Source organism: Bombina bombina, chromosome 4 (genome assembly GCF_027579735.1).
Source record: "Bombina bombina isolate aBomBom1 chromosome 4, aBomBom1.pri, whole genome shotgun sequence".
In the NCBI taxonomy this organism is placed as follows: Eukaryota; Metazoa; Chordata; class Amphibia; order Anura; family Bombinatoridae; genus Bombina; species Bombina bombina.
In genome coordinates, this window is record NC_069502.1 from 253,115,918 (window position 1) to 253,140,482 (window position 24,565).

General features: G+C 38.2%; 1 protein-coding gene across 1 annotated transcript in view; it reads right to left on the bottom strand.

The window, feature by feature from the left end:
• The window catches only part of LOC128657263 (FERM, ARHGEF and pleckstrin domain-containing protein 2), a 261,529-nt gene that overhangs the window by 151,937 nt on the left and 85,027 nt on the right, over nt 1-24,565 (bottom strand). Inside the window, exons 4-7 of the mRNA XM_053711541.1 lie at nt 24,093-24,235; nt 23,449-23,524; nt 18,695-18,932; nt 16,849-16,979 (exon numbers count right to left, since the gene is read on the bottom strand). Coding sequence (XP_053567516.1) covers nt 16,849-16,979; nt 18,695-18,932; nt 23,449-23,524; nt 24,093-24,235 — 588 coding nt within the window. The remainder of the gene's footprint in view (nt 1-16,848; nt 16,980-18,694; nt 18,933-23,448; nt 23,525-24,092; nt 24,236-24,565) is intronic.

Below are 24,565 nucleotides of genomic sequence, written 5' to 3' on the forward strand. Positions count from 1 at the left end.
AGCCCTACCACTCCGCACTCCAAGCGCAGACCTCAATATGTATCAAAGTTCAATAGTTTTACTCTTTCACAATATAAAAACATGAAAATGAAGTGCACACAGCAGTTTAGCGATACATGTTTGGTGCCTGCTTGGGCACTTGTTCATTGGCTGAAGATAAATATTGAAATAGAATGAAATATATATAGCAGAAATTATGACAGTACATCTAAACTTTCAAATAAAGACTGGTGGAGGAAATAGATATGTTGTTCCACAAGACAACAGCTAAATGAAACACACACCCTAGTTCAAACAACCTTCTACCCTATTAATTATCATTGTTCTGACACTCACCTACCTTTCTCTTCAATCTCCTATCTGATACAATGAACTCAGTCATTTGAGCGCCTCTTTATATTCCTAGAGAAAATCTTTATCTTAAATACATTTAAAGGGACATTAAAATAAAAAGTGAATTACTCAAACAATAACTATGCAACATACAAATTAATACTATTTGTAAAGCAACCTACCGTCATTATTTTAGCCCACTTTCCTGTAGTTTAACTCTGAAAACAGTTGTGTTATGCAGAGATATAAGAAGTTTGTTGTGGCTTTGTACCACTGCAAATTTGGCCAATTTACAGATTGATAGTTTGCTATGAGAACATGTGATAAGAACGTGTTTGGTTAACAATATGGAAATGAATGGATTCAGATGTATTGAGAGGGTATATCATTTGATTGGAAGATTTGGAAATATGCTCCTAAAAGTATGTTATTATTGGTCATTGTGAGGCTATTTGAATAGACCAATATTCTGAGCCCCCGCCTTTGAGAAAGCCCTGTTTGGCAAACGCATGAGCCAAGTGCTATGGTAGTGTGAGGCGAGTTTGTACGTTTGGATATGCAATTGGATAATTTGGCATTTGGTGTCCTTAGTAATTATTCTTCATTGCATTCATACTGATAAGCCAATACAGTATCCCAGTTTTGTGGGAATTCACAAAATCAAAGTGGTTAATTATGGCAGGGAAAGTCTTCCCAGTAGAATGTGTGTGCAGTAAAAACATTCTATGTCACATTTATAATCTATAACAACGTTATTGCGATTGATTGTTAAGAGACTCCCATTATCCACACTTAACCCTTTGATGACAGGGTTAATTTGTCTACATCGGAACAACTTTCCGATGTAAACAAATTGAAATCCCATGATCGTGCACGTGATCACAAGATTTCAATGATGGGATCGGGTCAGAGGAGTGTCCCTATGACGCTAGGCACACCTACCATGACCCGATTTCTTCAGGACAGATAAATGGCTAGGACGTTCTATGCCATCCTAACAATGCTAAAGCCCAGCGCAGTTAGGACGGCATGGAACGTTCTAACGGCATTAAAAGGTTAAATCTTAGAAGGAAATTCCAAAGCTCAAGCGCCATATACTAATTGAAGATTGCCATCAAGCAACAAAATTCGACTCAAATTGTTTTTCTGAATAAACCTAGCACCGTCACTGTGCATATAGGAAAAAATTCTTACAAATAATGCTCAGTTGTGCTAAAAGATTAATACTGCGGTTACAGAAAATTACACCAGTTAATACATTTGACTGCTGGTTGCGAGAAATTGATAATATTCTAATCGCTATATAGTATATACCACAGATTTGGAGGCACATTGGACTAGTTTTGAAATACTACATTCCTTTAGGAGCAGGTACCAGTCTAATCCTCCCCCTAACCTAGCAAGCTCTGTGTATTCCCAATAGTATGCTACTCAATACAATAATTTATTCCTACATGTTGTTAAAACTAATTGCTGTGAATGACATCTACAAAGACACACAGCATAGGTAAGCTGTTTATCCCATGGGTGACATTACCTAAAAGTAGCATTTTATAAAGGGACATTAAACACTAAATGCATTTTATAAGTATAGTATTGAGGTTATTCCCCACGAGTGTCAAAGTTCAATTTTAGCTTTCACTACATTCCAGTGCCGATGTGTTTGCCCATGTGCAGAAAATGTCCTTCAGATACCTGCAGTGTAATCTAGGTTCCATACATGGTGTCACCCATATTTAGAGGGAGGTGGATGAAATGTATTTAGTATTTAATGTCCTTTTGATATTAATTCTCCTGTATCTTCACCCATTTTGTAACTCATATATCTCTTACTACTCAAATCTTTTGGGCAGAAAATACTCACATTTTCAAACCTATATTATTTATAGAGCAAAAACATTTGCATATCTTGCTCTAACCATGACACCATTAATTTCTAATGTAGAACACAAGGTAAATATACCAATTAAAATGGTTTTACATAAAGCAGGGGTAACAACAGACACAACAAAAACATAATTTATGCATACCTGATAAATTAATTTATTTCATGGTGGTGAGATTCCACGATCCATTACTCCTGGGAAATACTCTTCCTTGCACTAGGAGGAAAAAAAAAAGATTCCCAAACCCCAAGAGCTTTATAAAATCCCTCACACCACACATATAAGCAATTAAAATGACAAACATACAAAAACAAAAGGATCATGAGACAACTGCTTGAAGGAATTCCTACCAAATGCTGCCACAGAAGAAACAAAATAAAATTAAATAAAAGAAAAATACATCAGAATGTTAGACTTTATTAGACTTTAGCAAAAGTATGCAAAAAAAGACCAAGAAGCTACCTTGCAAAATTGGTCAACAGAAGCATCATTCTTAAAAGTCCAAGAAGTGGAAAATGATCTGATAGAATGGGCAAAAATCCATCTAGGTGGACTCTGACCCACCACCAAGAAAGCTGTATTGATCAAAAGTATCAACCAAGAAGCCATAGAATTGGCAGAAAAATTAACACAAAAATGAAAATTGTCTGAAATCCTTATAATACTCAAGACTCCTACAACCTCAAAGATATCAGCAAGACTCTGAAGAATTCAAGTATAGGGACATAAAGAAGAGACAACAATCTCCCAGCATATAATCCAAAGACGCAACCTTAGGAAAAAAGTAAAATACAATTTACAAAACTACCTTATCTTGATAAAAGGCAAGAAGAATCACATGAAAGAGCAGACACCTCAGAAACTCTTCTAGCAGAAGAGATAGCCAAAAGAAAGCAAAACCTTACAAAAAAGAGAAATTGTCTGAAGAACAGGTTAAAAATTCTTGCCAAGGCTAGGAACAAATGGGGAGCTCCTTTACAAAAACATAATTTATACTTACCTGATAAATTATTTTCTTTCCTGGCATGGAGAGTCCACAAATCCATTCAATTACTAGTGGGAAATCAACTCCTGGCGAACAGATGGAGGCAAAGAACACCCCAGCAAATCTTCAAGTATCCTCCCACTACCCACAATCCTCAGTCATTCAAAAGAGGAATTATGGAAAGAGAAGAAGACAAAGGGTATAGAGATGCCTGAGGTTTAGAAAAATGACAAAAAGAAGTCTTAAAAATAAGGGCGGGTAGTGGACTCTCCATGTCAGGAAAGAAAATAATTTATCAGGTAAGTATAAATTATGTTTTCTTTCCAATGGCATGGAGAGTCCACAAATCTATTCAATTACTAGTGGGAACCAATACCAAAGCTAGTGTCCACAGAATGTAAGGGAGGGGTACACAAGACAGGCAAACCTAAACAGAAGGCACCATTGCTTTAAGAACTTTCCTCTCAAAAGAAACTTCAGCCGAGATAAAAGCATCAAATTTGAAAAAAGTATGCAATGATGGCCAAGTGGCCGCCTTGGAAATCTGTTCCATAGAAGCAAAATTTTTAAAGGCCCAAGAGGAAGTGACAGTCCTAGTGGAGTGAGCTGTAATTTCCTCTGGAGGCTGCTGTCCAGCTGTCTCATAAGCCAATCGAATAACATAATAAAGTAGCCTTCTGACCCCTCCATTTACCAGAAGAGGCAACAAAAACCAGGAGCTTAACCTGAATGCATGTGAGTGGACAAAAAGACCAGAAGATTGACAAAAATCTTTCGTAGTCTGTAAATAGAACTTTAAAGAACGCACAACATCCAGATTGGGCAAGAACCGCTCCTTCTTAGAGGAAGGATTAGGACAAAAAGAAGGAGCAACAGTTTCCTGGTTAATATCGCGTTCCGAAACCACCTTAGGTAGAAATCATAATTTAGTACGGAGAACTGCCTTATCTGCATGAAGAATAAGATAAGGAGAATCACACTGTAGAGCCGAAAGCTCTGAAACTCTATGGGTAGGGGAAACTGCCAGCAAAAAAAAACCTTCCAGGACAATAACTTGATATTAACAGAATGCATAGGCTCAAATGGCACCTGCTGCAGAACTTTAAGAACCAGATTAAGACTCCAAGGAGAAGCAATGGACCTAAACACAGGCCTGATTTTACCCAAAGCCTGGACAAAAGACTGAACATATGGCAAAATTGCCAGATGCTTCTGCAGAAGAATCAATAGAGCCAAAATCTGAATATTTAGGGTACAGACTGATAAACCCTTCTCCAGCCCCTTCTGAAGAAATTTTAGAATACAGGAAATTCTCACCTGACTCCAAGAAAAAACCCTAGATCCACATCAATGAAGTTATTTACACCATACCTTATAATAAATCTTGCGAGTAACAGGCTTTCTAGCCTGAATCATAGTCTCAATAACCTTCACAGAAAAACCTTGTCTGGACAAGACTAAGCATTCCATCTCCAAGCAGTCAGCTTCAGAGAGACTAAGTTCGGATGGAGGAAGGGACCCTGAAATAGAAGATCCTTCCTCAGAGTTAATTTCCACGGGGGAAATGACGACATCCTCACTAGGACCGCAAACCAAGTTCTGCAAGGCCACGCTGGAGCTATTAGAATCACCGAAGCCTGCTCCTGTTTGATACAAGCTATCACCAGAGGAAGGAGGGCAACCGGAGGAAACCGATAAATTAGACCAAAATCCCAGGGCACTGCCAGGGCGTCTACCAGAACTGCTTTGAGGATCTCCTGATCTTGTACCGTATCTTGGAAGCTTGGCATTTAGACGAGATGCCATAAGAGCCAGCTCCGGAACTCCCCATTTGAGGGTTAACATCAAGAAAACTTCCGGATGGAGAGCCCATTCTCCTGGATGAAACGTCTGCCCAGTTGTCCACCCATGGGATATGAATGGCAGAGAGATGACAATTGTGTGACTCTGCCCACTGAAGAATGTGAGTCACCTCCATCATAGCTAACAAGCTCAGAGTTCCCCCTTGGTGGTTGATATACGCTACCGAAGTGATGTTGTCCGATTGAAATCTTATAAACCGGACTGAACTCAGTTGAGGCCAAGCAGTTATTCTAGAATTGAGAGCAATTCTCAATGATCTATTTATAGGGAGGGCAGACTCCTCCTGAGCCCAAAGTTCCTGAGCTCTTAGGGACCCCCAAACTGCTCCCCAGCCTAACAGGGTGGTATCCGTGGTCACAATCTTCCAAGGTGGTCTCAGGAAACAAGTGCCCTGAGACAAATGGTCCTGGGAGATCCACCAAGACAGAGAAATCCTTGTCTTAAAGTCTAAAACTTTCCTCTGAGAGAGATCTGAGTGGTCTCCGTTCCATTGATTGAGCATACATAACTGTAGAGGTCTCTGATGGAAGCGAGCAAATGGAATAATGTCCATGGATGCCACCATGAGACCAATTACTTCCATGCATACAGCCACTGATGGACGAACAGAGGACTGAAGAAAACGACAGGCCTCCAGAAGCTTGAATTTTCTGACCTCCGTCAAAAAAAATCTTCATAGATACTGAGTCTATGTCCCCAGAAAACATACCCTGGTACTTGGCACCAAGGAACTTTTCCCTAGATTCACCTTACTTGGGGGGACAAGACTTGAATCCTATCTTGTATCCCTGGTAGACTACATCCATTGTCAAAAGATCTGAAACATTGTGAATTCAAGCCTTCTTTCCAGAAGGAAAGCCTGCCCCCTACTTGATCCAGAACTGGATTGGGGGCAGCCCCTTCATGCTGACTTAGCTTCCTCGGATTGCTTTCTAGATTGCTTACCCTTGTTCCAGGGCTGGCTAGCTCTCTAAGATCTCTTAGCTTGCTCAGATTTAGAAGACGAGGAAGATCTGTCCCTTGAAGTTACGAAAGGAACAAAAATTAAAAGTCTGATGACCCTTTCGCATATTCTTCTTATCCTGCGGTAAAAAAAAACAACCTTTCCACCAGTAACCGTGGAAATCTCTGCCAGACCAGGACCAAATAAAGTCTTACCCTTAAAAGGTAGAGACAGAAGCTTGGATTTAGAAGCCACATCCGCAGACCAAGACTTTACCAAAGGGCTCTGTGGGCTAGTATCGCAAAAACTACAAATCTTGGCTCCCAGCCTAACAACTTGCATACTGGCATCACAGATAAAGGTATTAGCCAGCTTTAGAGCCTTGATCATATCCTGGATCTCCTCTATAGTAGTCTCCTCTGAAATTAGATCAGACAATAAGTCACACTAATAAGAGGCTGCACCAGCAACTGTCGCAATACTAGCAACTGGTTGCCACGGCAAACCCTGATGAAGAAACATCCTTTCTTAAATAACCCTCAATTTTCGTATCCATAGGGTCTCTAAAAGAGGAACTATCCTAAAGAGAAATAGTAGTTCTCTTGGTTAAGGTAGATATAGCGCCCTCTACTCTAGGAACAGTGCACCACAGAGATCTCGCACTGAATCAGCCATAGGAAACATTGTTTAAAACATAGGAGATGGGTTAAAAGGAGCACCTGGCTTCTCCCATTCCTGAGATATGTCAGACATGCGATCTGGAACAGGAAAAACCTCCACAGATTTAGGTTTGACATAAAAAACTCTATTCAGTTTATTAGCCCTTTTATGAGTCTCTGCAACTGTTTCAGAGTCATCCAAAGACTAACCAAATCAGTCTTTGCGGAATCAGAACCGCAGGGCACTGCATGTGAATCTGTCAAAGACTGGGACATGTTAGCAGAAGGCTGAGACAACCCCTGAGAAAAAGAAGGCTCAGATAAGGAATCCTTATCCTTGGATAATAAAACTTTATTAACGCAAGGGAACAAAATTGCACAGAAGTTATAACCTGGGCATCTGCACAATGAAGTCATTTATTAAATGACAGAGAAAGTTTGGGATCGGCATCCATAGTAAATAAAATAGCCCTTTACTTCCCTTATACTCTCATTTAAATATAAAAAAATAGAATAAAATTCTAAGCATAGATAAATAATTATTAAAACCGGCACCTCTACATGATGTTTTGAAACTACTTTTCCCATGATGCTCAACTAGATTGCAGAGTGCCTAAGAATCATGGGAAATGCAGTTTCAAAATACCTGGGGAGCCAAGGTTAGCCATCACTGTTCTAGGGCAACAAATATTAAAAGAGCAGAAAACCTGAACTTTCAAACAGATAAATCCTCATCTAAAACATCCTGCAAAAGAAGCAAAACCAAAGAAATTCTAAGAAAATGCCCAGAAAAAAAACATATTCTATACATCAAAAAATAAAGGCCTTCCATACCTTATGATGAATCTCAACAACAAAAATCAGAAAATCCTCTCTGCCTGAGAACTAACCGTTCAATCTCCATACCATTAAAATTAGAGAATCGAGATACTGATGGAAAAAACAGACCTTAAGACAGAAAGCCTGGACTCAGAGGAAAATATCAAGGAGAGTAACTCGATATCTGAACCAGATCTGGATACCAGACCCTGAAAGTCTACACTAAAGCAATCGTGATATAAGCCTGATCTTTGTAATTACTCTGGGAAGAAGAGCTAGAGGAAAAAAACATAAACCTGGCGTAAAGGCCATGGAGCTACAAGAGTATCCACTGAGAAGTATATAATTCAATCAAAAGATCATCAAATCTTTCTCTGGTAGACCCCAATCATTCGCTATCTTATATAAAACATCCAGATAAAGAGACCACTCCCCTGAATGCAGTAACAGATGACTGACCCCCCCCCCCCCAAAAAAAAAACAAACGGTTCCCCAGTTCACTCCTGGAATATAAATTACAGAAATCAAGCAACAATTGTCTTCTGCCCAGGAAATAATTCAAGACACTTTATTTCATAGCTAGGGAATTGCGAGTTACCCCCTGATAAATGCAAAAAAATTGTCTGCTTGAAAACAGAGATAACATTCCTTTTTCAACAGAGACCAACTCTGAAGGACTCTGAAAATTACACGGAGTTCTAAAACATTACTTGGCAACCTGACAAAACAAAACCCCTTGCGCCCTCAGAGACCCTAGACGGCACCCCAACCTTAAATATTTGCATCCGAAGAAATCATAGTCCAAATAGGATGGGCAAAAGAAGCCCCCTGCATTAAAGGTGATGATTCAGCCACCCAGACAGGGAATACTTGAACTAGATACATTTTTAAGACAGCTGAGTAAAAGGAAAAATATGAACTGATCCATTATGCATATTAGAAGGCAGCATAACAGATAATGTAGATATCTTAACTCCAGGAGTACAATCTGTAGATTTCACTTGTAAGGATCAAACAAAAAGAGCGGTCACACCTTTAGAAGCACGAGCAGCATTAGAATGGTTAAAATGCTTTAAAACATTTCAACATGTATAGCATAAATATGTTAGAGGTAATACCTCAGCCTGCTCACAATAAACACATTAAACACTAATAAGAAAGTGTTCAGAGGGCTCAGCTTCTAAAGTAGGTTTAGGGAAATAAAAAAAGCTCAATAACAGCAGAAAACTACAAAAATAGTAATGTGCATGAAATAGAAACATACAGTAATATCCTAGTGGTAGGGGAAAATAATTCCCAGGTGTAATGGATAGTGGACTCTCACTAACAGTATGAAATAAATATATATTAAAATAACCTAAGAGGCTTACAGAGTGCCGAAAATAATAAAAAATATACTACTTAACAATAGGCACCCTACTACTGGAGGGAACCAGTAGGAAGCCAAAACCAGTGATGAAACATACCAGCAGAAGATCTTGAATAGGATTAAACCAACGACCCAACAGGAGGAGTCAAAGTACAAGTCCCTGCGACACCCATGGAAGGCTTGTGACTAAATCCAAACAGGTGAAAATGATGCCACTACCCATAGTCCAAATACATCCCAAAATTGTACTCTCAGGGGAAATTGTCCTTAATTTAATCTGAGAACCTCTCTCACTGAAGAATCAAACTGCCCATCTTCATTTTTCACCTTCCTCCAGCAGAGGCAAAGACAAGACTAAGTTACCAATGTGGTTGGAGGGGATTTATAGAGCTTTTAGGGTTTGGGCATCTTTGCCTCCTCCTAGTGGAAGAGAAGAGTAATTCTCTAGAGTAATAGATCATGGACTTTCACCACCTGTATGTGAGAAATAACTTTAAATTTGATGTTTAGTGTGTGGTACCAATGTTTTATAATTATCCTCTCCTTACTAGACAATATTTTAGGCCCTGTATGCAAATTAAGATGTATCTAGCAATATCTATAGTATCATATATTTCCCTGTGAGGAAAGAGAAAACAAAACTCCAGTAAGCCACTTTGTCTTTACGCCACTACCCAGGCTGCTTATACTTAAATGGCTTAAAAAAACATCTTTAACACAGATCCGCAATAGGTGAAGTACAAGGACATTTAACACATTCAGTAAAAAAAAATCCACATGATCTAAGTTCTCTGGTCTGCGCTGCTGCCGAAGCCCTTATTTCCCATATTTCATGAAATATCCCTTATTGGACTGCTTTCTATTATGTTTAAATCTTTTTTATTGTCGTGGGTTTTCACAATACAAAGATAAGTCATTTCTTGTCATGGAAAAATCGATACATCTTTAACTATACATTTGGAAAAGGTAAAGTGACCATAGGTTATTACAATATATGGATTAAATGTATGTCTCTCCCTATAGGAGTATCGGGTACCTAGGCCGACCTTCACTCAAGAGTTCTTCATTAGTTACTTCTCAGAAAGTCTCTAGGCATATAATTGTCCATATCTTTCCTCCTATTCCGGACTGTTCCCGTGTTTAACCATATTCTTATGGCTCAGATTATAACTAATAGTTCAATTTTCTTAAAACTAAATTTAACCATTAACTAGGTTTAAGCTGTACCTCAGCTTAAAAAAAGAAAAACTGAGTAACAAGTAAAAATGGAAAATACCAAAAAACAAAAATAAAACAAATTAAATTGCCGTGTGACTCCTCTTTTCCTCTCTCTCAGGTCTTGTTATTTACTTCCACTACCTCTAGGCTGGTAAAGTCTATCTCGTTCTAACTTATTCTGTGTCTATTGAGTGTCCAGTAAAACCAGATCTTTTCAAATTGCGTTTGTGTGTCTAGTATTTGTGAAGCAGTTTCATATAATCGGTGTGTTAGAGAAATCTTATTGAAAACTTCATCCCAAGGGGGCGCTGAGGTTTTCCAGTGTTTTGCTATACAGGATCTGGCTACCGTACAAATGATTCTAATGAAAGTGTTTATCTGTTTGTTAAACTGGGGTAGTGGGATGTGTAGGAGGGCCTGTGATGGAGTTAACTGAATGTGTTCATCTAGAACTGAGCTTAGCAGATTGGATGTTTTAGTCCATATGTCTCTCACCCTCCCGCATTCCCACCACATGTGGCAGTATGAGCCCACTTCTCCACAGCCTCTGTAGCAGGACCTATTATGACTGGGTGACATATGTGCAGTTTTCACTGGGGTTAGGTACCACCTGAACATTGTCTTGATAGTGTTTTCTCTCAAGTCAGCACTTAAGAGTCCTTTACAGGCTGAATTAAACGTGTCATCCCACCATTGTTTATCTTTAATTATATCTAAGTCTCTTTCCCAGTTTAGAATCAGGTTAGATTTTGATGAATTGTTGGATTCTTGTATCTGTAAATATAGTTTAGAAATGGCTCCTTTTGGTCTTTGTGTGGATTTAAGTAAGCTTTCTAGTGGTGTGGTTATGTTGGCTTGACGGTCTTTAATATATTCGTGGATTGCAGAGTTAACTTGAAGATATTGGAACCAATGAAGCTTTACTGGATCTAATTGGGTTTGGATCTGATTGAATGTCTTAGGTTTACCTCCATTTAGCCAGTCTGCCACCCTATAGAGACCCCTATTGGCCCATTATCTGCTATGTGTTGTGACTCTCTGGGGAGCAAATATCTAATTGGGTGTACTAATGTTTGTGTAGATAAGAGATTCTGTCTTTTTGTTAAAAAAGACCATATTTCCATAGTATGTTGTGTGACCTGTAATCCTGGTTTGTTTTTGAGCCCTCTCCTTGTGTGTTTATCCCAAAGAAAGTCGTCCGGGTAAGGGGTGTCTCTGATCTCTGCCTCTAGGTTGGGCCAAATGACCCCCTCAACATTACTTCCCATTAGTGTGGTTTGTGCTAGTCTCGCTGCCCTATAGTATTCTACTATGTTGGGTGCTCCAATTCCACCCAGACTTCTATGTTTTGTTATTAGAGCAGTTGCTATCCGAGCTCCTTTATTCCCTCTAATGAAGATTACTAAGTCTCTTTGTAAATTCTCTAGATCCTTTAATGGGACTTTTATGGGTAGAGTTCTAAATAGGTATAAGATCTGGGGAAGAATTGACATTTTGACTGTAGCTAGTCTGCCCAGCCACGATAAGGTGTGTGTCTTCCAATTGCTCAAGTTTTTCCTTATCTCCTTATATAAAGATTCATAATTGTATTTATACAATTGATTAATTCCAGGTGTAAGGTGTATCCCTAAGTATTTAAGCGAGTGGGTGGCCCATCTTACCTCAAAGTTAATGTCTATGATTTTTTTAGTGTGTTGCGGAAGTCCTAAGGGTAATGCTTCGCATTTATCTAGATTGATTTTATACCCTGATATTTGTGAAAATTGGTCCAATAGCTTGTATAGATTGGGTAAGGATGTGAGGGGTTTTGTCAGTGTCAGGAGGATATCGTCCGCAAATAGTGTCAACTTGTATTCCCGGTCCTTAATCTTCACCCCTGTGATATCTGGATCTAGTCTAATTTTAGCTGCTAGGGGCTCTATGCAAATAGCGAATAGCAAAGGTGACAGCGGGCATCCCTGCCTCGTGCCATTTAGAATGGGAAAACTCTTAGATTTATATCCCGAGATAGTTACCTGGGCTGAGGGGTTAGAATAGATTGCATTTAGGGTTTTAATAAAGGTCCCTTCAAATCCCATTTTTTGTAGTATCTCCAGTCTATTCTATCGAATGCCTTCTCCGCATCCAACGAGAGGAGCAGAGAAGGCACTCGATCGTCTCCTACATAATCTATAATGTTCAGCAATCGTCTTACATTGTCTGGTGCTTCCCTGTCTTTCACAAAACCCACTTGATCTGGGTGTATCAGTTTTGGGAGAATGTGTTTTAGTCTATTGGCCAAAATCTTCGTTAGTAGTTTTAAGTCCTGATTAATGAGCGATATTGGTCTGTAATATGCACAAAATTTATGATTTTTACCGGGTTTAGGGATCACTATTATTTTGGCCTGCAACATGTCTGTTGGGATGGTGTGTCCCTCCATAATAAAATTAGAGGTCTGTGATGTGGGGGATAAGATTTTCCTTAAAAGTTTTATAGTATTCTCCCGCGAACCCATCTGTTCCCGCTGCCTTCCCCGTTTTGAGTTCCTTTATAACCTTCCCGACTTCTTCCCTCGTGACTGGGGCATTTAGTGTGTTATTGTCGTCTTTGGTAAGTAGGCACATGTCGGCTTCTCTCAGAAACTTCTCTGTTTGGCATTTTAGGGTGTTTGAGTGTGTTACTTTTTTACCATCATATAGATTTCCATAGAACTCTGCAAATGTGTCCGTTATATGTTGTGGGTGGGACACTGAAGTGCCATTCGCCAGTGTAATAGAGGGAATGATAGATGCTCTACATCTTTCTTTTAATTTGTTTGCTAAGTATCTATCGGGTTTATTCGCATGGATGTAATAATGTGTGTTTAGTCTCTGTATTGCTCTTATTGATTGGTTATTTAGAATACTAGCTAACTGTTCTCTTTTAGTTGTGATAGTAGAGAGAACTTCCTTTTTTTGTGTGGATTTGTGTAGTATCTCTAATTCTGCTATTTCTTTGTGTAGTTGTGCTAAATAGGCTTTGTGCTGCTTGTTGTTCTTGGATTTATCCTGGATGAGTAAACCTCTCATGTACGTTTTGTGAGCTGCCCAGGGGGATATAGGGTTATTTGTGGATTCTTTGTTCAATTCCCAATATTCGGATAATGATTTGACATATTTATCTTTGTTTGTAGGATTTTTTAGATATGTTGGATCATATGTCCATGTTCTGTGTCTTTGTGTATCTACAAATCCCTCCAAGTGTAAGGAGATTATTGAGTGGTCTGACCACACACATATCTGAATTGACGAGGTCTGTAGAAGTGGTTGTAAAATTTGGCTAATATATATATAATCCAGTCTCATGTATTGCCTATGGGCTGCTGAATAGAAGGTGGTGTCTTGAGTCTTACCATATAACGTGTACCACAAGTCAAATAGCGCATGTGGGGCTAGGTGCTCTAGAATAGAGTTCACTAATCTATTATGTCTAGATTGTTTAGCAGTGAGTTTAGTCTTGTTTTCTACAAATTTGGTCATGGTTATGTTGAAGTCTCCTGCTAAAATGATTTTGTGTTGGGACCAGTCAGTAAGTAGATTAGATATATGGTTGAAAAAGGAGTGTTGGTTATCATTGGGAGCGTATATATTACATAGGATGACATTAGATTCCCCAAATTGGCCTTTAATTATAAGATAACGTCCTTCTCTATCCGCTATAGTAGATTCGTGTTTGAAGGCAAGACTCGCATGGATCAAAATCGAGACCCCCCTTTTCTTAGTAGTGGTGGTAGCGTGGTAATGTTGTGTGAAATTTCTTGCCCAGTATTTTGGGATTATGTCTCTGGTAAAGTGAGTCTCCTGAAGAAATAAAATATTGGCCCCCATACGGTGGTATTGGGTCATTGCTGTACGTCTTTTAATATTAGTATTTAGACCCCTCACATTATGAGATATAAGGTGTATTTTTTGAATCATGGGATAATCGTTTTGTGATGTGTGGCTGTTGTCGACCTAGATATGTTAAATATTGATACATACAACCCTAGAGAGGCGTGTGGTTCCTTCAAGAAGACCTTATTGTGGTAATCTGACCTGAGAGGAGGAGTAGTCCCGGCAACCTTAAAAAACATAGAAAGAAAAAATAAAATAAAACTTTTAAAAAACATACAGAAATAACTACATAAACAATAAAAGATTTTACGTCTGTTCATTAATTAACACTAATGTCACCACAATGTGGGTGATAAGAGCTGAGTAAAGGCGAAGATTATATTATCATCTAAATTATCAGCAACATTAGAACAGGATTAATTTCATCCAACATGGAACTTAAAACTTAAACAGGAGGTAACTGTCTATAAGGCATCTCTGTCAAACTAGAGAAAATATATGTATTTCGGGCTCTGTCTCTTTTCAAAAGCTGTAACTTCAATATTGGCCCCTGGAGTTCTCCTTCTGGGAAGGATTTGAAGATACCAACCGCCAATTAGCGGTTAATGGGGTGAGTTCTACTCCTCCCTATATTAATATTAGAATTTCAAAGGGTGACCTTTTGGTAAGTTGTCTTGTCTCATTTCTTGACTCTTTTCCGGTTTATTCTTGACCATCTTGATTGCCCAGAAGTGCTCTGCGAAAGATGTGGCTGTTCTTCAATTGGCATGTTTGGGGTTTCCATACCTAGGAGCTTGCAGGTGGGGGAAATGTCCTCAACTTCATGAACTGTGATGGTTTTATTATCCTTGAGGATGTGCAGGGCAAAAGGGAATCCCCATCTATATTTGATTTGATTTTTACGTAGTATAGAGGTCAGGGGGCGCAGGGTGCTTCTCTTCTGCAGTGTACGAAGGCTGAGGTCCTGGAAGAATTGAATAACACTTCCTCTGTATTTATAAGTTGGTTTGTCTCTAGACGCTTTAAGGATTTTTTCTTTATCTTGGAAAAATGACAGTTTTACAATGATGTCTCTAGGGGGTGCTTCTTCTTTAGGCCTTGCTCGTAAGGCCCTATGGGCTCTTTCAATTGCAAATACTGATTCTTCAGGTTCCCCTGTAATATTTCTAAACAGGTGTTGCAGATATGTATTAAGTTCGGAGTTAGTGATTGTTTCTGGAACCCCCTTCAGCCTGATGTTGTTACGGCGCGACCTATTTTCTAGGTCGTCGACCATGTCTTGCAGTTCATTAATGGCTTGTTGTTGCATCTGTAGAGTCTGAGAAGAGGCTTCTATATCGTTTGTTACTGTATCTCTGTGTTCCTCTAAAGCTTCCATTCTGCCTCCCAAATCTGTTATGTCAGCTCGTATGTCATTTAAGCTAGATGTGACGGCCGTATGCATGGAGTCTATTTTCCCCCATAGTTTCTCAAAGTTTGCGGCAATGTCTAGCTTTGAAACTAAGTCTTTAAAGTCTGCTTTTGTTAGTGGTGTTGTATCTGTAAGGGAAGCTGATTCTGTTTCTGTATCTGATTCCTTTTCTGATTCCATGTTGTCTGGCTCTGTTATCTTGTTATGTCGTGAAGGCTTGAAAAAGGTGCTCATATTTGTCGTTTTGTTTGTTTTGTCCCCCTTAACCAGTTTTTTGTTTGACATATTAACTGTCTTTTCCCAGTGATGATTGACTGTATTGCAAGAGAGTAGGTTGTAGAAAATCTTATCTTTGGTGATGAACTCTCACTGATGTATGTGGATGTAGTCGCAAAGTAAAAGAAAAAATATTTTAGGGAAAACAATGAGAGTTAAGCTGTTGGTCAGCGTCGAGCTCTGTTAGTGAATTTATTTCTCATAGGCCTTTGTTTTTTTCTTTTTTTTCCCCCACTATGTCTATGTAGTTAGTCAAGTCTGTATTCCAATCATTTGCTCACTCCTTATTCCAAGGTTTAGTTTGGGGAGCACCTCTTTCTCCTTGTTTCTCTGTATAATGGTAACTTCAGCTTAGTCTATATTGTTTCAAGATATAACCTCCTGTTTCATTGCTAATTTATAATGAGATGCCCCATATGAACTTATTTTATGTCTTAGTGAGTTATCTATTTGTGCTCCTTATTAGCTAAGAAGGTGTAACAGAAGCCAAAAGATTTATTTACTTCCACCATTTCTCTAACTTTATTGCGACTTTTACGGTCGGGGGAAATCTACAGTCCCTTATCTTATTTTTGTTTTCTGGCCTCCCACCTCGATCGTTAATTTTCTGGGCTAATTACTTTTCCCCAGGTCCATGTGTGTGGCGTGCGGTTGCGGCCTACCTGCGTGGTGTCAGATAGCCGGAGCGGCCTTGTTGGCCGGGTCACTTGTAGCTGGTGTACTTTTGTACTCACTGTTTGTTGTTCGGTCGGTTACCCACGGATTGTGTCGACATGCCACAGTATTACGTCCAGCATTAGTTCAGTGCGCCATTGCTGCAGAGTAGGTTAATCTGTTTTCGGCACGAACGCCCGGTATCTTTGAGAAGCGTCTCTGCTCAGCCTGTTGCTTTCATCTGAGTTTTTGTTTAACGCCCCTGCAGCCGAGTACCTTCTGTGTCTTTTGAAGTAGTTTGGTCTACTAGTTTGGGTATTTTGCTGATTTTTTAAGTGTTTGCAGCTCAGAGCTCACGGATCACACATCCATCTTTGAGCTCAGTTAGGCTCCGCCCCCCCCGACTGCTTTCTATTATGAAGGATACCTCAGTATCAATTGTGCACAAGCATGAAAAGATTTCAGTTTCTTAATCAGATTTATTATACGATTTAAAAACTGCAGTATGCAGAAATAATTTATCCAGAACTTTACTGTTAATGAGGTGTAAACATCAAACTGGTGTGATATATACCTACCCGGCCTGGAGATGAAAGATGCTCTCCTCCCAGCAGATCTCTTTGCAACTGGTCTAGTCTCTGCAGGTTTTGCAAGTGCAGCAGACGATGCCTGAGCCTTGAACTCACTACACTCGCTTCACCCAATGCTCCTGTGAGAGACATTGTAATAAGGGCACTGAGAAGAAAAGCCTGAGCAAATCTGCAGTCTGACAACTACAATTAATCTTTACCTCTAACTACAAAATATCACTGTGTGTTACTGGCACAAAGTGGCTAAGTGTTTAAATCATTCATTACAATGTTATTGACAAGTAATGGGTGGTAAAATCACTGTTCTGTTTTACACTTTATATTGTAACATATATATATATATATATATGTTAAATGTTGTCTATAATATATATATCACTTTGTCAGCATACTTTAATTTGATGCCCATAATATTGCTTTTTGTTCCTCTGTGGAAGTTTGTGTGGCTTTTTGGTCGAGTGATACGGAAGGATCCAGCTCTGTGTGGAGGACCTATCAGCGGTACTCTGTCCAATACTCGCTTGAATTGCAGACCTACCTTTGGAGGAGGACGTAGCAGTTTGTGCCTTTGTGAGCTATCTGAACGGCTCTAAAGTGTTCAGAAGGCGTGACTCGCACATTCTAGTGCTTTATACTCTGTGAAGTACCCTGTGTCTATTGTATAGTGATTTCTTTGTCTTTCATTTTGATCTGCACCATGGTGACGCCTCCTTCTGTTCTTTTATTTGATACAGATGTAAAAAGTATACTAATATAACAAAGCTGGTAATGCATTACTGTGGAATGGCAAAATACAGGGATTATCTATCTTTTAAAACAAACATTTTCAAGTAGACTGTCACTTTAAGGGGGTTATATAATTGATCCATGTATTGCTGAAAGTCAAAGGATGTAAAATTACTACTGTTTATATTAATTTAATTCAAGGGGGTTCAAATGACTGTGTTGTGTGTCACTACTACCCAGAAAAGTGTCAAATGACTGTGTTGTGTGTCACTACTACCCAGAAAGGTGTCAAATCACTGTGTTGTGTGTCACTACTACCCAGAAAGGTGTCAAATCACTGTGTTGTGTGTCACTACTACCCAGAAAGGTGTCAAATCACTGTGTTGTGTGTCACTACTACCCTGAAAGGTGTCAAATCACTGATGTGTTGCTGCCAGAAAAATGTCAAACAATGTACTGGTCTTTTGCAAACTAACTACAAATTTGCCTCTACCTACAAGCCTTGTATACTGCTGTAGAGCATTAAACTAATGTAAAAAGTATTTGTGATAAAACTACCATAGCAAATTAATATAACATACTGTTCTATCTAAAAACAGTTAAAACAAATTAAAAAAAAAATCTGTTGAATCCTTTGAAAGTCTACTTCTTTAATCACAAGCTATCACATGCCCCTGATGAGGTAGCCATAAGAAAATCAAAATATATTTAGCTAAAACATTTTTACTCATGCATTTTCCCCATGTTCTATATATTATAGTAAATGTTTTAATTATTTCAAATTAGCCCATATTTTGTTGGGTTTCTAAAATATCCTAATAATTAAAATATTCCAAAAACCAACATTTTCTCAGTATAAGGTACTTAAAAGGGACATGAAAAATGGCCGGTATCTGAAGGAGAGCTGCTGCGCATGTGCAAACTCATCAGCACTGGAACATACTTTAAGAAATAATTCAACATAACAGTCCCATGACTAGAGGGAGGCAGGAAATAACCTCAATACTATACTTAGAAAATATATTTAGTGATTAAGGCCCTTTTATCTACTCTAAATATATATTTTTGAATGTTTGAAGCTGCGAAGTACATGGTAAAGAAGACTTACGCTGGCAGTTGTTGTAGTCATGATGTGAGGGTGGATAATGACGACATAGCCTCTCCAGCAGTTTCTCATACTGAAGGGGGCGCTGTAAGGGCTTCAGCAGGAGGCAGCTGAGTGGCAAATAGCAAACTTTCTGCTGCTCAAACTCTTGCAAAAGAGATTCCAGTTCTTGCTGTCCTGGAGAGTCTCTCTGTAATTCCAAGAATACCTCTTCCAGTCTATGCAACGATGGCAAAAGTCCCTAGAACAGAAACAAGGACCACCACCATCATTAAAGGGACACTGAACCCAAAAATATTTTCTTTCGTGATTCAGATAGAGCATGCAATTTTAAGCAACTTTCTAATTTACTCCTATTATCAAATTTTCTTTGTTCACTTGCTATCTTTATTTGAAAAAGAAGGCATCTAGGCTTCTTTTTTGGTTCAGAACTCTGGACAGCACTTTTAATTGGTTGATGAATGTATCCACCAATCAGCAAGAACAACCCAGGTTGTTCACCAAAAATTGGCCAGCGTCTAAACTTACATTCTTGCATTTCAAATAAAGATACCAAGAGAATGAAGAAAATTTGATAATAGGAATAAATTAGAAAGTTGCTTAAAATGTTGTGCTCTATCTGAATCACAAAAGAAAAAATTGGGGTTCAGTGTCCCTTTGAGAAAAACCTACCCGCTACTACCCAACAGGCGTGTTAGAATATTATTCAGTCATAGCAATACTATGATGACATACAGACACAATAACCATAATGCCAATATAAACCATTTAACACCACAAGAAAACTACAAGGTAAGTACCTCCCACTCAAAAAAAACCAAAAACACAAGAAGCATGCATTTATTCTACAGTTAATAAAACAACAGTATCTTAAGCTAAAAAAAAGAGTGCTGCCAGCCACCCACTAAGCACCTGAAAGTTTATTTCCTTCACAAACTGTACTGTCAAAAATAACGTCATTAGATTACTCTTGAGTATGGGAACACCACCCTTAAAGGGACAGACTAGTCAAAATTAGATTTTTATTAATCAGCTAGGACATTAAATTTTAAACATCTTTCTTTGTTCCCTTGGTATTTTTTGTTGAAAGCTAAACCTAGGTAGGCTCATATGCTGATTTCTAAGCCCTTAAAGGCTGCCTCTTATCTCAGTGCATTTTGACAGTTTTGTTTACAGCTAGATAGTGATAATTCATGCGGCCATATAGATAACATTGTGCTCACTCCCGTGGAGTTACCTTGGAGTTAGCACTGATTAGCTAAAATCTGTCAAAAGAACAGAAAGAAGGGGGCAGTCTGCAGAGACGTAGATACAAGGTAATCACAGAGGTAAAAAGTATATTAATATAACTGTGTTGGGTATGCAAAGCTGGGGAAAATGGTAATAAAGGGATTATCTATCTTTTTAAAGAACAACAATTCTGGAGTAGACTGTCCCTTTAAAATTATAGGTAAATTTCATAGTTATCCCTTTCTGCATTTTGTTCAGTAAGTGTTTCTATTGGTGGTTTTCTTCCTAAATATAATGTCCCTTTAACTAAAATATTAGGGATGTGCATTCTGAGTATTTGGGCTGTTCCAAATGCCAAAGATGGCGGCTGCAAGCCACGTTCTGCAATTGTCTGAGCCGGATTTATTTTTGTGAAAGTGCAACACACTAAGGTCTGGATTTGCACAAGAATAAAACAGACTGCAAAAAATGCTGAATGTGGCTTGCGGCCCCATCTGCAGCCTAAATACAGTACTCTGGAAGCACATGCCTATAAAAACATAATTTATGTAAGAACTTACCTGATAAATTCATTTCTTTCATATTAACAAGAGTCCATGAGCTAGTGACGTATGGGATATACATTCCTACCAGGAGGGGCAAAGTTTCCCAAACCTTAAAATGCCTATAAATACACCCCTCACCACACCCACAAATCAGTTTAACGAATAGCCAAGAAGTGGGGTGATAAGAAAAAAAGTGCGAAGCATATAAAATAAGGAATTGGAATAATTGTGCTTTATACAAAAAAATCATAACCACCACAAAAAAGGGTGGGCCTCATGGACTCTTGTTAATATGAAAGAAATGAATTTATCAGGTAAGTTCTTACATAAATTATGTTTTCTTTCATGTAATTAACAAGAGTCCATGAGCTAGTGACGTATGGGATAATGACTACCCAAGATGTGGATCTTTCCACACAAGAGTCACTAGAGAGGGAGGGATAAAATAAAGACAGCCAATTCCTGCTGAAAATAATCCACACCCAAAATAAAGTTTAACAAAAAACATAAGCAGAAGATTCAAACTGAAACCGCTGCCTGAAGAACTTTTCTACCAAAAACTGCTTCAGAAGAAGAAAATACATCAAAATGGTAGAATTTAGTAAAAGTATGCAAAGAGGACCAAGTTGCTGCTTTGCAGATCTGGTCAACCGAAGCTTCATTCCTAAACGCCCAGGAAGTAGATACTGACCTAGTAGAATGAGCTGTAATTCTTTGAGGCGGAATTTTACCCGACTCAACATAGGCAAGATGAATTAAAGATTTCAACTAAGATGCCAAAGAAATGGCAGAAGCTTTCTGGCCTTTCCTAGAACCGGAAAAGATAACAAATAGACTAGAAGTCTTACGGAAAGATTTCGTAGCTTCAACATAATATTTCAAAGCTCTAACAACATCCAAAGAATGCAATGATTTCTCCTTAGAATTCTTAGGATTAGGACATAATGAAGGAACCACAATAAAATGAAGCATTTTCAGCCCCCGCGAGCCTAACAGCCCACAGGGAAAAAAGTCAAATTTTTGAGGTAAGAAAAAATATGATAATTTAAAGCATAATCCCAAATATGAAACTGACTGTCTGGAAATAAGGAAAGTTGAACATTCTGAGTCAAGGCAAATAAATGTTTGAATACATATATTTAGAACTTTATAAATAAAGTGCCCAACCATAGCTTAGAGTGTCACAGAAAATAAGACTTACTTACCCCAGGACACTCATCTACATGTTTGTAGAAAGCCAAACCAGTACTGAAACGAGAATCAGTAGAGGAAATGGTAAATATAAGAGTATATCGTCGATCTGAAAAGGGAGGTAAGAGATGAATCTCTACGACCGATAACAGAGAACCTTATGAAATAGACCCCGTAGAAGGAGATCACTGCATTCAATAGGCAATACTCTCCTCACATCCCTCTGACATTCACTGCACGCTGAGAGGAAAACCGGGCTCCAACTTGCTGCGGAGCGCATATCAACGTAGAATCTAGCACAAACTTACTTCACCACCTCCCTTGGAGGCAAAGTTTGTAAAACTGATTTGTGGGTGTGGTGAGGGGTGTATTTATAGGCATTTTAAGGTTTGGGAAACTTTGCCCCTCCTGGTAGGAATGTATATCCCATACGTCACTAGCTCATGGACTCTTGTTAATTACATGAAAGAAATATATTAGAAGTGGTCTCTTTTCACTAAAACATGACCTTTAAATCAATTACTTTTTCACACTAACTCTGAAATTAAAATAATTGCATCTTTATAAATGTGCTGCAAATATACAGTGGGGAGAAGGGGAAAGCATACAATCCCATCACACCGAACTTGCCACAATAACATTTTGGGCATTAAAGAGAGAGTAGTCACATTGATATTGCAATATATAATGTTTAATAATGCACAATACAACGTTTTATTGTACTTTAGTTATGTTACTACCTTTTCCTTTAATTTAAAGGGACCTTTTATTGTACTTTAGTTATGTTACTCCCTTTTCCTTTAATTTAAAGGGACACTGAAAAATTGTTTTTATATTAATTTTTTTTAATGACTTGTTATACCAGCTGCAGAGTATAAAATGTATGAGAAATTGCATTTTCAGGTTTATTTGTGTGTATGAAGTATCTGGTTTTGTGCTTTTAAACCACAGCCTATTTCAATGGGTTTAGCTTCAGGTAATATATCTCATTATGTTATCACTTTGTGTACACACACTTGCTTCCTTATCTTATATTTGTCTGGAAAACTAAAGTTCAATACACAGAGAGAAAAATGGAAAATTATGTTATTACTTAACTATCCTGCTCCCCACTGGGAGTGTCATTACTTCTGCTGGCTGTGTTTACTTAGGCTATTCAATAGCTGAGACTCCAGTATCAAAACTTTCAGTACAGGTTGGGATACGACAAGCTAAATCAGCTATTTCAAAGGCCAAAATAGGGGTAAAGGAGCTACTTGTAAACAATTCAATACACTACAGCAGGTAAAATGGATCATTGGGAACAATTTTAATCGAAGAAAATTTTTGGGTGAACTGTCCCTTTAAGTCAATGAAGGGTTTTCCAATTCTGAGAATTGGCAGAGAACATGACAGGCTTTAATTATATATGTCCCTAATTGGCTTCAGCAGAGATGATTAGGTAAGAACAAAAGCATCCTGAGGAAAGGAAAATGTCAGGACAGCTGGAGGTCACTTTTTACATTTTTTTAGTGAGCGTGACCCGGTTCCTCCTCATTAGATTATAGGTGGTGCGGAGCTTGCTGATTAACTGGCTTCTACACGAGTAAAGAAAGCTGTTAGAAAGTGCCCAGTTTGGGGTCTAAAACCCAACCAAAATAGAAGTTTCACAGTTAATGAAGTCAATCAATATGTTTCAAATTCTAAAGTTTTAGCTGTAACATCTTGTAATTTTGTCAGCTAAACTAAGGGCCATAAATCCATACATTAAATACTGTGCATAAAGTCATGAGAAAATATTTAGGTTCTTACCCTTAAAGCTGTCATGTTCCTAAGCATGAAATCACCTATTATCTGGGTGTCCTTGGCATGTGCAGATCGACCCTCCCTAAAAAAATAAAACATTTTTATTACATGCTTTGGAGAATGAAAAAAAAGAAATTTGGGAGGTTTAATAGTATTTCTCTAATTTTCCTAAGCCATATAAAACAGGGTTCCTTTAAAAATGTTAACACCTCTCACATTATGTGTGATTTCCTTTCCCATAACTATTTAACACGCTTATTCCACTGTATTTTGATTGGGAAGTTCTTAGGTCCACATACTCATACAATGCAAGCTGTAATCATCAGGTTTATGGCCCTGAAGAAACTGTAGTAAGTCTTTTTTTGCTCCAGAAAATACATCTTCAGAAGCATAGAATATGTGGCAGTAGACATTTGTTATCTTAATGTAACACTTACACTGTCTGAAAGTATGACAAAAGTCGCTTATTTTATATTTATTTTGTTGCTGATGACATAAAACAACAGAGTTGTGTATAAATCTGAGCATTGTTAAAGTATAAGACCTTATTACGCAAATTATCTTAAATCTTCCACATATCAACATAAAAGAGTTACTGTTGTTGACACAGCTTCTTTAACAATGATAATACTGCATAGCATGATACTTACCAAAGAGTAAGCACATCTTCCAGTTGCTGCAGAAAAACTTGATGAAACTGGTGAACAGACTCCATGCTAGAAAACAGAGCCTTCATTCTCTGTTCAGAGGTTCCCTGAAGACTTTCTACCTTACCCAGAGATCCGTGTAGTGACTACAAAAGGAAACAGATACAGACATTTATAATACACTATACTCCTTTCCATGCAACAATGTTTACTATATTAATTATGCAATTGCCTTTTGTTATACCCTGCAGACATGCACCTAATGTTTAAAGCTCTGCAAAATATGTTGGTGATTTACAAATATATAATGACTGCAGGCACCTAGAAAATCTAAAATGGTTAAGTGGCAAAAAGATTGTCCCCAAACAGTATTTGTCAAGTTCAGATTAGGACAAATAATAAAGAATAAAAATAATGACCCTTTTTATGGTAAAATGTATCCAAGTGTGTGAGGATCTAATTTGAAAGAAATGGTC